This window comes from Botrytis deweyae, assembly GCF_014898535.1.
Source record: "Botrytis deweyae strain B1 chromosome Unknown BDEW_003, whole genome shotgun sequence".
Lineage (NCBI taxonomy): Eukaryota > Fungi > Ascomycota > Leotiomycetes > Helotiales > Sclerotiniaceae > Botrytis > Botrytis deweyae.
The window spans coordinates 1,947,973-1,962,363 of NW_024066210.1; the positions used below are offsets into that span (position 1 = coordinate 1,947,973).

The 14,391-nt window shown below is 43.9% G+C and overlaps 3 protein-coding genes across 3 annotated transcripts; 2 read left to right on the forward strand and 1 right to left on the reverse strand.

The window, feature by feature from the left end:
* Window positions 1-4,121: 4,121 nt before the first annotated feature.
* EAE98_001944 (uncharacterized protein) lies at window positions 4,122-6,719 on the reverse strand (the record flags this gene model as incomplete). The annotated part of the gene is made up of 1 exon (XM_038949563.1): window positions 4,122-6,719. One exon carries the CDS (start codon window positions 6,717-6,719, stop codon window positions 4,122-4,124), a length of 2,598 nt encoding a protein of 865 aa, XP_038814548.1.
* A 630-nt stretch (window positions 6,720-7,349) lies between these two features.
* EAE98_001945 (uncharacterized protein) lies at window positions 7,350-11,516 on the forward strand (the record flags this gene model as incomplete). The annotated part of the gene is made up of 4 exons (XM_038949564.1): window positions 7,350-7,386; window positions 7,523-7,633; window positions 7,693-7,745; window positions 7,797-11,516. 4 exons carry the CDS (start codon window positions 7,350-7,352, stop codon window positions 11,514-11,516), a joined length of 3,921 nt encoding a protein of 1,306 aa, XP_038814549.1.
* An 862-nt stretch (window positions 11,517-12,378) lies between these two features.
* EAE98_001946 (uncharacterized protein) lies at window positions 12,379-13,982 on the forward strand (the record flags this gene model as incomplete). Its single annotated transcript, XM_038949565.1, has 5 exons — window positions 12,379-12,468; window positions 12,519-12,873; window positions 12,964-13,528; window positions 13,576-13,815; window positions 13,958-13,982. 5 exons carry the CDS (start codon window positions 12,379-12,381, stop codon window positions 13,980-13,982), a joined length of 1,275 nt encoding a protein of 424 aa, XP_038814550.1.
* Window positions 13,983-14,391: the final 409 nt, after the last annotated feature.

Sequence of the window (14,391 nt, forward strand, 5' to 3'; positions counted from 1 at the left end):
AATCACCTACAGCCCGCGATTGTCACAAAGATAGCCTATCGTCTCATCTTTAATCATGTCGTGGATACATGCTCAGGTCTTGGTATGGGTCTGCTACTAGGCTGCGTGTGGATGGTTCTTAAGGTCCTACCTAGGTAGAGAGGAGTGGTCTTGGTCAGAATATGGTGTGCATACGTATTTTTGATGTAGCAAGTTTGAGGCATCCGACCTGACGATCGTGAACGGGATGGGTGAGAGAAGGTCGAAGGTCCGATAGCTGGTCTCATGTCTAGATAGTAGACGGTAGATAGTGACAATGGTGAGAACTACTCAGTGGAGGTTGGATTTCTCGGCATAATTGTCGTGCTCTATTGTTATTCACGATACACAGAATGTCGCGGTCATTGCAAGAATTTTCAGCATGCAGATTTATATTGATTAATAGATGAATTGGTAGTATGTTTTCCCAAGTGTTGTGATACTTTGACAGGATGAATGCAAGTGCCGAAGGGTCGGTGGTGACACAGGATGGATGGGATGGCAGTTATTTCTGGCGTTCGTTTCAATAGTCCCGGATTAGCTACCATGGTAGATGACGAAGTTTGCATTATCTGTGCCCAAGTAGACCTTTCATCTGTGGCTGAGTAGGTGTATATATTGGCTGTCCACAACCACTCTAGAGTGTTCACCTAACAACGAGAGGTCTTTAACTTCCTGCCGACCACTCAGTAAAAGTCGAGAGAGAGAAGAGCATGACATACAGAGTAAATACTGATTGGCTCAAATAAGTTTGTAAATCGGGGGTATAATCTGATCAAGTAGATGTGGAGATTTGTGTTGCGTTTATCGTTTCAGAAATTCATAAATATATGCAAGAAGCGAAAGGGGACGAGAAGGACGTGCTCATGACAGGGGTTCGGTACCGAAAATTAAGGGAGTCAGCAGTCAAACAAAAAAGCATGCATCGAGATAGGGTTTGTAGCTGAGAAGGAAGAATAAGCAACCTTCGCAGTAAGAACTTTCTTATTGAGCTCTTCGATTGGATAAATAATTCTTCAAGTAGAGAGGCACAATACATGGTAGTGTCCTAGCGATGTCATTCTGCGAAATAATGGTACCCTATTAGATTAGCTCATGCTGGCCCTAATGTTGGTGGATTAACAGCTTGGCGATGTGAGGATTAAATATCCCGAATGGTCCCTTGCAGTCTTTAGAGACTACAGGTTGACAAATTAAATCCGTACAGTATCTCTCTCAGCGCCAAGAGTATCCTCTAGGATTTCGTGGGAATATCGCGATGGAGGCCAGAGAAGGTTATCCGTAGGATGAGCCTCTACATAGCCTTGTAGGTCATCTGTTCATCTGTCGAAGAGAAGATCTTGAGTCTAGAAGCCGAAAGTTGGTGATGCAATGAATAGTCATGATAATCATTCAGGTGGTGAACGGGTCGGTCCATCGTCCTTACAATGTATATAGTGTTAGTACCTTACCAACAATTAGAAATGACTTTCGATCATAATCTTTTCGCGCATATATTAATACTCAAGATATAGATCACCAATAATGCACGCCAATCTTTACAATTTCGCGATCACGCATAAAAGTGTTTCTTCCTACGAAGTACAGAAGCCGTCAAGTACCACCGCATACGAAAATCCTCATCGCCTCTTCCTCTGCCCCCTTCATTGAAGATTAGAGATCCCTAGGAACTCACAAGTCACCAGACAAAACAAACGACTAACTGCTGATCCATAGGTAGCATCGCATCGCAAAAATCCTTTCGCTCTGGAAGCCTCACTGCGATTAGACATCATTCCATTTTTATATATTTGTAATCCAGTCGAACAGATCAGCGCGTAAGTCCTGTGAGATGATCTAATTAATCTGTGCCCTCAATAATGCATCGCAGTACGATGTACGATGTACAAAACAACAGAAGCCCAAAAAACATTACTCCTTCCCAAAGTTCTACAATATATCATCTATCGCACACTAAATCCCTTGCTAGAAATTAACATGCAACAGCTGCTGCTGCAAGCCTGCAATACATTCTCCAAAAGGCAACACATGCCGTAAACAAACAAACCAACAAACAAACAAACCGTAACATCTAAAACTCATCCAGGAATGTCATTTCGAACCCTAAATCCATGAAGTCAGGGAAATCCATACAACGACCCTGCCAACATGTTTCAGCAAAATGAATTTTATTCCTTGTCGACGATATCATATCCGTATCCATATCCATATCCATATCTATACCCACCACCCATATCATTATCCCAATGCAATACGAACTACAAAATCTTGAAAAGTAATATATTTGAATTTCGTTCGTATCGAGGTATCTAGGTATGTATTCTAGAACTCTGTACTCCGCACAGAGGAGAGTCAATCTGCCTTTTCTCCGTCGAAAGAATACGATGTATGTAACCTTATGTAACCGATCAACATACTGTACCACAATGGTAGCAAGGTCTATTTACACCTACCTACACACAATGCAACCATTTAAATTGACATACTCTTCTACCCATCGGTCCCGATAGCGACTATAACCTCCGATACCCCCTGGCAAGGAAAACCCCTTCCTCCCTACCTACATATTTATGAAACCTTCTCTACGATATCATCCATCCATCCATCCATCATCATAATCATATATCCAATACACTCACTCATCCACCGGTGATCCATTCCCCCAGAATCCACCACCACACCAACCCAGAAATTCCCGCCGTTTTTACATCAAAAGCCCAGATGACAGCAATGACAGCAACGACGTGACAAACAACAAATGACAAGCACTACATTCCTTGCTCTCCAAAACTCAACCCCTAGTCTCACTATGCATTCATTCATTCATTCATTCATTCATTCATTCATTCATTCATTCATTCATTCATTCATTCATTCATTCATTCATTCATTTCCAAATCTAAAATTCCCCTCGAAAAAAGCTAAGCATTCAGCAACTACACAGCAGTACAATACAATACCTAGGCTGAGCTAGGTACATATTCACAGCGTCTACATGGATACCGTAATTATCGAGCGGAGCCTGGACAGCGCTGGTGCTCGCACTTTCACAATGACATACGATCTGGAGACAATAATGGAGACGAAATGGAGACGTCGGAACGGATAATGGATACTTACATAGCTAGAAATAGAACATAACACTAGGGCAAGGTGCAAAAAATATTCCATTACGTAGCGCACAAGGCAGTGATATTTCGAGAGTGGATTGAAGATGCCTTGAAATATCTACTTCGTACTTTGTACATGATTCAATTTTACAACAACGAAGAGCGGATGAGTTGCTGGATTAAAGATATTTTGGAGCTGGTCGCCCGCTCACCCTCTCATAAAATTGGCGGAACAAGTCCCGGAAGAGCCTCCGCTGCATTGATAAATGGGTATATACTAGATGAGAGATGTACACCATATAATGTATTAAATTCAGCTCACAGATTCACCGATACATGGCGGGAAAAGCCTTCCTATGTATCGCATAAGTTTGTATTAGAGTATTAAAATATGCCAGGAAATATCTGTGTTTCCAACAGTGACATTGGCACATCCAAATCGCAAAGATCCTTTGCGGCTCCAACCAAAGCTACGCTTTGTCAAATGACGCGTAACGCATTCCTTAACACCAATCGTATACAAGATAAACCGAGCATTGTACCCAAATCATGATGGCATTCCTGATCAGTAAAGATCAGCTGAATCCAACCGTCCATATCCACGTGCGCCAAGCCAACCTCAGACACCTATGCTTTCATGCCCAATTGCATGCAAATACTTTTTCATACATTAATCATCGCATCGTCGTCCTATGAAGGACTCGTGTTGCCTTTTGACAATAATAACCGTGTTCTAGCAATCCGATGATCTAATTGCCAAATGCTCTCTCATTATAGACAGAGCATGAAAATTGCCGATGTCACAGGTTCCTCCATTGAAACTCCACGCTACACTTTCCCAAAAGCTCCTTGATAGTTACTAAATCCGCAAGAGTAGTCGTCGTCTGCTTTGTTGTTCTACAAATCCATAGTCGTTTCATGAAACATCGTCGTCTCGAGAGGCAACAATCCCCCATTTAGCTATATAGAGATTTAGCCGATGTATATGCCGTCTCACATACCCAATTCATCTTCACTGAATGGCGACTGTTCCCTGGTGAGTGGATTTTCTTTTTGTCGCTTAGTATTGACCAATTTAAATCGACTTCGAGGTGCCGCGTTTCCGAGATCTTTCAAAACACGATGATTTTCGAATGATCCATGGCTGAAGCTGAGTTCATCGTCACTGCTATTGTTATAGAAGATGCCTAAGGATGCGGCGTTCCCTCTTCCTGTTCCCATTTGAGTTCTTGATGGTGCTTGCATTTCTGGCCCGGTAGATTGTTCGTGGTCAATATTATCACGTTTCCTCTTTGTTCCTCGACTTAATCGTATAGGTCGTTGTGAGCGGACAATTGAAGGCGATTCAAGCTCGACTTCTTCATTCTCAAAGTCGGTAGTCATGCCTTTGGCTTTGTTGATATTGGTGGCAGGTGTTGTTGTTACCCAAGAGCTTATGCCTTCTTCCCACCTAAAATTTGTCGATTCACGGCGAGCCTCTGTTGTCGTCAATTCCGGCCTCTTTGGGCCACCTGCATGGAGCTCGCTATCCATAGAATCCGCGTAGTCGAGGTATTTTTGGCCCGGTGTCACTCGTGCGAAGGCAAATGCGCTATCCACAACAAACCCATGCCAGATTGCCCTCGCCTTTAAATCTCTACCTGTATTCACCTTTTTGAGTCTCCGATGTATATACTGGAGATGTTCGAAACCAGAGGTAGAAGCTCCTTTTCCACAACAACGAGCCACTGAAGTTAAAAACTTAACAGCCTCATCGTAGGCAGATAACGGCTTTTGGACAAACGAAAAAGGGGCTTCGATATTTGACTTTGCATTCCCTGCGTCTTCTACACACGTCTCGTACAGAGAGTTGATAATGAAATCTGGGATATCATCTGCATTAGGCTCAGTCACTAGACATGCCAGGGAAAAAATAGTACTTCTGAGAGCATTTTCCTTGTTGTTACGCCCGACGATCTCGAGACAATTCTTCAAAAGCTTGTAATGAGTATTGCTAATGATGCTGAAGTGGTCAAACTCCTGTATTTCATGTTGAGTCAAATATCCCACCGGTGTGTCCATTGCCACCGGTAATTTTCCCGCACCCTCATCTTCGCCTTCAAGCTCCCCTTCACCCCTACTGAGGAGTATGATGGATGTAATCGTTGTCAGCACGCTTAACAATGTTGATCTGCATATTTCATGAAAGCCCGTATCCGTCGAGGAGTTAGGCAGTGCCACGTAATTTACAAGGCGTGGCAGCATGGCATCCACGAGCATCGTAGCATCTGCTCTCGTATGATTCAATGATAAATCCTGCATCAAACCAGTCCATACCGGGGCAAATGCTGATGTTGCTACCCATGGGAGTGGAAGGTTTCCACTTTGAATTAACAAGGAGAATTGTCGATATGCAAACCCTGTACGAACTGTCTCTTCGACGAAGCTACGAAGCGTGGCCAGTGGCCCAGGCAACGCATGATTTTGAGCTCTTTGGTTTGGAGCAGGAGACTTATATACTGAAAGTAGACTTGAAAGTAATAGTTCTGCTTCGTCGTAATGTCCTGAATATATACAAAGATCGACGAGTAGTTCACTAAAGTTGAATTCCAAAAGCCCTTCCAAAATTGCATCGCAAATTATCTGAACACCATGAGCTCGAACGAGTATTCGAAGGTGTTTCCAGCCCCGATCAGATACATCAAATAACCGCTCGAGTTCATCGTAAGTCTCTGTAGAGATATCCCTCTTTTCAATGGCCGAGTAAGAACCTACATTCTTGATCTCACTAAATAACAATTTTTCCTCCATGGTAATACACTTTGGTACTGTTGTGAGGCACATAGATAGCAATGATTTGGGTCCTCTTCTGTGATTCTTATGTGTAGTAGAACGTGTTGCCTTCAGTAATGCATCAAGGCCATTATAAATACCTTCTAGAGTATGAAAGCTAGTAGCACCCATTGTAGCCCGCATCTTGTTCAAAACTTGAGCGCTATTACCTGTTGGGCGAGCGCGGATAGGCGCATCCGTAGCTAGAATAGACTTTGGCCTCCTTTGTTGGCAATCCTCAGGAATAGTCCATATTGGGAGATAGGGTGGGTTGGTTTGTCTCCACGGTGCAGATGGTCTCCATGCTCGGTTAAGTACTGGCGTTGGAACTGCAATATCTTCAGTTGAAAGATCAGTTAAGGATACCACTCTCCCATATGGTGGTAGCTGGAGAGAAGGTTCTGAGACGTCGACCTGTCGCCCCGGTCCTCTGGTGTCTCTTCTTTTACATGTTGATTTCCCGCTATACGTCGTACCGATCCTCTTTCGAACGCCCCAGATTGGATCGTCTGATGCATCGATGTTGTTATCAAAGAGCGATTTGCCCTTTTTAGGTTGGGCGTTTACACAGTTGAGGGAGCTCTGTTTATTCTTACGCAGAATTGCAATCCGGGAGGTTAAAGGCCGTAATAAACGATTGCATCGAGCTGTAGTCCAATCCTTTTCAATATCCTGATCAAGTCGGCCGTTATTCAACGTTGATTCATCGCGTCGCACTGGAGTGAAACTACTGGAGAAGCTTTCCGATTCTGTTCCCAATGGAACATCCCCTTCCTCCATGATATTAACCTATAGTTTGGATCATTAATTTAATCAAACCCCAGTCAAAGAAGCGAGGATCAAGCATACTGATTCCTATTGAGTTGGATGTATTAATTGGATTCTGCGCGATAAGTGACAAGACAGAATCGCAATTCTCGCAGCAAATAATTATACTCTATAGAAGAATGCAAGAAGCAATAATCTAGAGAATGAATCTTTAATAGCAAAAGAAATTAAGAATTGTATGCAAATAAGAAAGGTAAGGTTGATGTTGTTTGATGTTGATGTTTTTTTGAGAGAGAGAGGAGGCTCGCTAGGTATATGTAGTGAACAAATGCCGTGTCGTGGTGATGTCAGCAAGGATTGTCATAATACTGGTACGGGCCGGGTTTTTCCGTGCGTTCAACTAAATTTTGTACTTTCCCTTTTGGATTTGAAGAAAACGGAATAAATTTATTCTTCACTTGCATATAATTCATCCATAACAGAAGAGGGGTTTTTTTCTTTTCTCTCTACACTCCATTTGTACAACAAAATCAACAAAGTCTTTTTTGAATTCCTGCCATTCCTTGTGTTGGAATATCGATTTTTGCCTTCTTCTCTTATTATTGTATTATACCTACTTAAGAGAGCTTTTCAAGGTACAAAATGGCTGTTAACAATGAGGTTAACAACACCACTTCTGGTAAGCCACCCCAAGCACTTTATAGAGCTCGAAAAGCACTTCAATCTACATATATGTTCAAGTTTTACCTCAATTGATCTTGTCATTCCAATGTGTGGCCTACCATGAGTCATCTACTAACATTCAATGTCTTTAGAAACCCCCACCGATGTTTCAAGCAGCTCGCAAAAGCTTGCCACTGAAGAGACTGCCATAACTAATGGTGTTGACCATGAAGAAGAAGATGGTGGGGAAGCGGGCGGTGAAGGTAGGATCAGTTGGCAATTTAAAGACTTATCCAGATTTTATGCTAATGCGAGAACGTAGTCTTTCAATTGACTGTGGTGCTTCCCCGCGAGCCCCATAAAATTCAGATCATCGTGAGTGAAACCCCCTCACAAAATATGCAGGTTCAATGCTCAGATGGCTAGGTCTCTTCTCAAGAAGCTATACACGATGTTCGCCAATCAATAATCGAGCTGCCCGGAACCTTCCAGTACTCATGTTTCCATCTTGAGCACAAGGGAGAGAGAATAAATGACTTCGTTCAGATATCCGAGGTCCCTGGCTTAACGGCGGACTCAGAAATACACTTAGTCGAGGACCCGTACACAGAGAAGGAGGCAAGAATACATATCATCAGAGTACGGGAGCTTATTGGTGCTGCCGGGGATCGTACCGATACCTTGAATGGTATTATTTCAGGAGCTTCGCTGCTTGATTCGGTTACATCAAAGGAATCCAGTCAAAACGGCACGAGTACAGCTCCTTCACATCCAATGGTTGGATTTGACTTCCAAGCTTCCGGCAATCTCTCGACCCTTCTACCAAGAGCACAAGAGCCAGGGCCAAAGACTGTCAAGTCAATTTCAGTCTCTCCTTGGAATCCCCCACCCTACCATCTTAGACAGAAGGGACATTTGCTCTATCTACAGGTCACTACAAACGAGGGGGAGCAATTCCAGATCACATCTCACGTATCTGGCTTCTACGTGAACAAATCCTCAACAGGCAAATTTGATCCATCGCCAAAATCTGCGCCAAAAGCTCATTCCGCGCACTCACTTTTAGCACTTCTTAGTGATTTGTCTCCATCATTTGAGGAGTCCTTCAAGAGTCTCCAGGAATATAACAATACCAAAGAACCTTTGGCTACATTCCAAATCACAAATGCAACTCCCTCAAACCCTTGGATTGTGCCATCAGCAACGGCGCCTCTTGTTGCACATCAAGCTGATATAACACGCACTCAAGAAAATTATTTAATTGCTGGTATTGAAAACAGCGAGACTTTGCGGGATTGGAACGAAGAATTTCAGTCTACTAGAGAACTACCAAAAGACACCGTTCAGGATCGTGTATTCCGAGAGCGATTGACTTCGAAGTTGTTCGCTGACTACAACGATGCTGCAGCTCGTGGTGCGATTCTAGTTGCTAGGGGTGAAATAGCTCCTCTCAACCCAACAGAAGGCAAAGATGCTCAAATTTTCGTCTACAATAACGTTTTCTTTTCCTTTGGAGCCGACGGTGTGGGTACTTTTGCCTCAGAGGGTGGTGACGAGGCCGCTAGAGCAGCAGTAGGCAAGGATGTTATGGGAGTCCGTATGGTCAACCAATTGGATATTGATGGCTTGTTTACTCCAGGGACTGTAGTTGTTGATTATCTTGGAAAGCGTATTGTTGGACAAAGTATTGTGCCAGGAATATTCAAACAGCGTGACCCAGGCGAGAACCAAATCGACTATGGTGCAGTGGATGGCAAGGACATTGTCGCATCGGATGAGAAGTTTGTGTCTGTTTTCGAGAAGCTTTCTAAGGCCTTGAAAGTCAAAAAGCATGCAGTTTGGGACAAAGATGCAAAGCGTCATGATCTCGAAGGCAGTATCGAAACTAAGGGTCTTTTGGGTACTGACGGAAGAAAGTACGTTCTTGATTTGTACAGAGTTACCCCATTGGATATTACTTGGATGGAGGAAGTCGGTACTGCACTTGACAGCCCCAAGGAGGTTGATGCGGCGAGTGAATCTGCATATCCACATCGCATGACAGTTATCCGACCTGAATTAGTGGAATCTTACTGGAAAGTAAAGATGCGCGAATGGGTAAACGGCGAATTGGAACGTAAGCGCCAGGCTCAGAAAGCCGTTGAGCCTACTGCCGAAGGAAAGGAAATCGAGGCTGCAACTGAGGCATCGGAGCCAGCTAAAAGCGAGGAGCCAACCCAGAATGGAGAATTGACCAAGAAGAGCGAATCGGATGAGGTTGCAGAACCCAGCAAGCCTGATCAGGAAAGAATTGATATTGGCGATTTCAAGTTTGCATTGAACCCAGATGCTTTCAGTGGACAGCAGCCACAAACCGATGAAGAGAAGGCCGAATTTGCCGAGGATGAACAACAAGTTCGATTGGTTTGTGAATTCTTGCGCAAGACAGTGTTACCTGAACTTGTGAAGGATCTTAAGGAAGGTGATGTTGGTTTCCCTATGGATGGACAGTCTTTGAGCAGGCTCCTTCATAAACGTGGTATCAATCTCAGATACCTCGGCCAAGTGGCCACTCTTGCGGATGGCAAGAGACTCGAATCCCTACGCATTTTGGCGGTTCAAGAGATGGTGGCGAGAGCATTTAAGCATGTTGCTGGCAACTATCTCCGTTACCTCCCTATTCCTTTGACGAGCTCATGCATTGCCCATCTGCTCAATTGCTTGCTCGGCACAGATTTGAACGCAGCTCCAAAACCAGATGTGGATGAGGCCATAGCTGCGCTTTATCCAGAGGCAGATTTGAAATTCAAGGAGGTTACCCCTGAGAGTCTTAAGCAAGAGATTGAAGGTCAAGTTCTCCGTCGCTTCCGCTACACCCTTGACTCTACATGGACTGCAGGTATCAAACACTTGCAACTTCTTCGCGAAGTTTCCTTGAAGCTTGGTATCCAATTGGAGATGAAGCATTACCATTTCACAAAGCAATCGCAGACTGAAGCAGCAGCAGCTCCACCGGCAACTAATGGTGAGGCCACAAAGGACGCGGCCCCCACCGGAAAGAGCACCAACGGCAAGAAGAAGAAGAAGAATGCCCGTGAAGCCTCTCCTGCTTCTGTTGTATCTGCAAATGCCGCATCGCCTGTCACCTTCAACCCAGATGACATCCTTAACACCGTACCAATCATCAAAGAGGCGTCTCCAAGAAGCTCCCTTGCAGAAGAAGCTTTGGAAGCTGGACGTATTTCTCTTCTACAAGACCAAAAGAAGCTGGGCCAAGAATTGCTCTTGGAGTCTTTGTCATTACACGAGCAAATTTATGGCATTCTTCACCCTGAAGTGGCGAGAGTATACAACTCCTTGTCGATGCTCTATTATCAACTCGACGAGAAGGAGGCTGCTATGGAACTCGCCCGCAAGGCTGTTATAGTTTCCGAGAGAACATTAGGCGTTGACAATGCTGAGACACTTTTGAACTATCTCAACCTTGGACTCATTGCACACGCAAGTGGAGAGACCAAGTTGGCTTTGACATACATCAAGCACGCTTTGGATTTGTGGAAGGTTGTCTATGGTCCAAACCATCCTGACTCCATCACAACAATCAACAATGCTGCAGTTATGCTGCAACACTTGAAGGAGTATCACGATTCTCGCACATGGTTTGAAGCATCCCTCAAGATTTGTGAGGAGGTGTACGGAAAGCATTCTATCAATGCTGCAACTTTACTCTTCCAATTGGCTCAAGCTTTGGCATTGGATCAAGACTCCAAATCCGCTGTCAACCGTATGCGCGAGTCTTACAACATCTTCCTTACTGAGTTAGGTGCAGAGGACAAGAACACCAAGGAAGCAGAGAAATGGCTTGAACAGCTTACTCAAAATGCTGTATCGATTGCCAAACACGCAAAGGATGTTCAAGCCCGCAGAAACAGAGGAATTCGTGTCTCTCCTCGTGTCACTCTTGGACAGACCCAAGTCCAACCCCAAATCGGCCAAACTGTTGAGGCTGCTGCTGGTCGAGATACCCCTAGGGGACTCGATTCCCGAAGCATTGATGAGCTCCTCAAATTTATTGAAGGAAGCGATCAAAGCAACCAAAACAAGAAACGACCTGGACGAAGCAACCCAAAACGACGAGGAGGTGCTGCGGCCGCCGCTGGTAAATAAGGCATAGGGTCGGAGTATAAAATCTAAAATTTAGCATTGGGCGGCGTAAAAGTCATTAAAATTCATTTCTTCAAGCAGTGTATCAACAATCCGTTTTCATTTACCTCTTTCACATACTTGGGAGTGGAATTGGCTGGTTAGCATTTACGTGTCTATGTTTTACGACCCGATTTGATGTATAAACTGAATAGCCCATGGGATATTAGGGTTAATGGGCAGTTGTATATTCATGTATCATGACTTAAGACGCATTACGGAACCAAAAAAAGACATCTTCTCTCTTTCATTATATAGACATTAACGCTCGAATGCTTTTCATAGCATGGTGATTCTTGACGTCGGTGTGTACTGTGCATCATACATAAGATGTGACAACGGATGATTCATACATTACTTACATGATAATATCAATGAGCCAAACTGTCTATTATAGACTTCATACAACTTCATACACTTTGTGACATGTTCATAGATAGGTGCTTCGTAGTAACTGATGATTGAGTTGTTGGCTCGAGTCAGAAAATGATCTTGTGATGGAAAGCAGGGGAGTGAGGTTCCGATAGTCATCGGCTAAACCAAAAACCGTCACCGCCCGAGTTCTCCTTCCTTAAGCTCCAGCCTCCAACCTAGCTCCTAATCGTGCCCCAATAGATATGAGACAAAGAGTAATCAACCTCACCACGCATTATACAAATACGACTATATCGGATTCTGATCTTTATTTATTTCATTACATTTTTGCAACATAAGGAAAATAGAGTGAATGACAATTTGCGATTAGTTGTAGTTTTGTTAAACTATATGGTTACTTGACCTAGATACACACACGCCTCCGCCGGTCTGTCCATCCCATATCGTCACGATGGCGATCAGCCCCAAAGTGCTCATACCGTTCCTGGTAGCCATGATGCTGGTTACGGGAGTCTGCAATACACTTCTCACAAAATATCAAGTCAGTATACACTTCGAGTCTGTTTCTGTTATCTGCTAACCATCAGCTAGGACAATGTTTGCGTCCGGAATTGCGACAATCCCGATCCCAAGAAACGAGCATTATTCGAGCAACCGGTCATACAAACAGCTCAAATGTTCGTTGGAGAAATGGGCTGCTGGCTCTTTGTTGGCGCGTTTTCTCTTTATCGCCGCTATGTCGCAAAGAACGCAAAGCCGGAAGAGAATGGTTATGAAGCAGTTGATACAAATGAAGGAGATGCCGCAGATAACGATGGAGCGAGCATCTTGACAACTTCGACTGCAAAGGCAATGGATGTGGATGAAAACAGATTACCATTGGTGGGGTGGAGAGTGCTGCTGTTAGCCCTACCTGCTATTTGTGATATCTGTGGAACAACTTTGAGTGAGTAGTCCACGTTCCAGATGTCTCATTCATCAACATTTTGTGTCCACAGATCACATTTACCATGCTGTTACTAACAGCACTTCTTAGTGAACGTCGGTCTCTTGTTTGTAGTCCCTTCAATTTACCAAATGACTCGAGGGGCTTTGGTGCTCTTTGTCGGAGTTTTCAGTGTACTCTTTTTGAAAAGAAGGCTTCACTTATTCCAATGGTTCGCTTTGGTGACCGTTGTTCTTGGAGTTGCTGTTGTTGGTCTGGCTGGAGCTCTTTACCAGGATGATAAAGCTGCGCCGTCTTCAACAGCGCTTGTACACGACGCACTAAAGCTAGCCGCAAGAGAAGCCAGAACACCAGAAGCCCTACGCGCTATTATTGGTGTATTTCTAATTGCGGGCGCTCAAATATTTACTGCTTCTCAATTCGTTTTGGAGGAATACATTCTAGAAAATTACGCTCTGGAACCTCTCAAAGTTGTAGGCTGGGAGGGTCTGTTCGGGTTTGGAGTTACAATCTTCGGGATGATCATTCTCCATCTTGCAGTCGGTAGAACCGCAGCTGGAAGATATGGATACTTCGATCTTGTTGAAGGATGGAGACAAATTACACAGTACAAAGCCATTGGAGTCTCAAGTGTGCTTATCATGATTAGCATCGGGTAACTTTTCTCTCACTCTATCTCTTCTTTCTAGCTAACCTGTTCAGCGGCTTCAATTTCTTTGGACTTTCCGTAACCAGAACAGTCAGCGCCACATCTAGGTCGACCATCGACACTTGTCGTACACTCTTTATTTGGATTGTATCACTATTTCTGGGATGGGAAACTTTCAAGTGGTTACAAGTTCTTGGCTTCGTATTACTTGTGTACGGAACTTTCTTGTTCAACGACCTTGTCCGACCTCCTTTGAAGTCCTGCATCGTTCGTGATGTGGACGAGCTCTTGCCGTAAGTCCAATCGAAATTTTGACATCGTCCACCCGTCATTAGATCTTGTCTAGAACCCCTCTTCTTTGTCACGTATTTCTGCAACTCTCATTGGTACTTGTGAGTGTTTTTTGTATGGGCAATTGCTGATTCACAAATTTAGAGAAGAACCTATTGAACATATGTAAATGCTCTAAGGAGCCGCGCGGGGAGCTGTGTACAGTACGAGCTTTGTTCGGGGAGAATAGCATTTGGGAGGAAATCAGGAGAATATTAAGGGATCAAGTCAGAGATAGAATCTATATTGATAAATTGCAATGAGAGGCATGCGCGCGTTTTGGTTGGTATCGGATAATGACGGATTGGGTTGGAGCATTAGTTGGAGGCGCAAATGGCGTTCAGGGTTCATATGCATGTAAGCTTGTATGTAAGCCTCAAAATTGTAAGAAATTTGAACAAAAAAATGTTGAACATGTTCAGATAATCTATCTGCACGAGATTGAAAACGGAACGTGACAGTCAGTATAGAAATCTATCTATTCCGTTACCTAGAGGTATATTTTCGGATGCATCGGGCTCGATTAGGTGAGCCGCGGA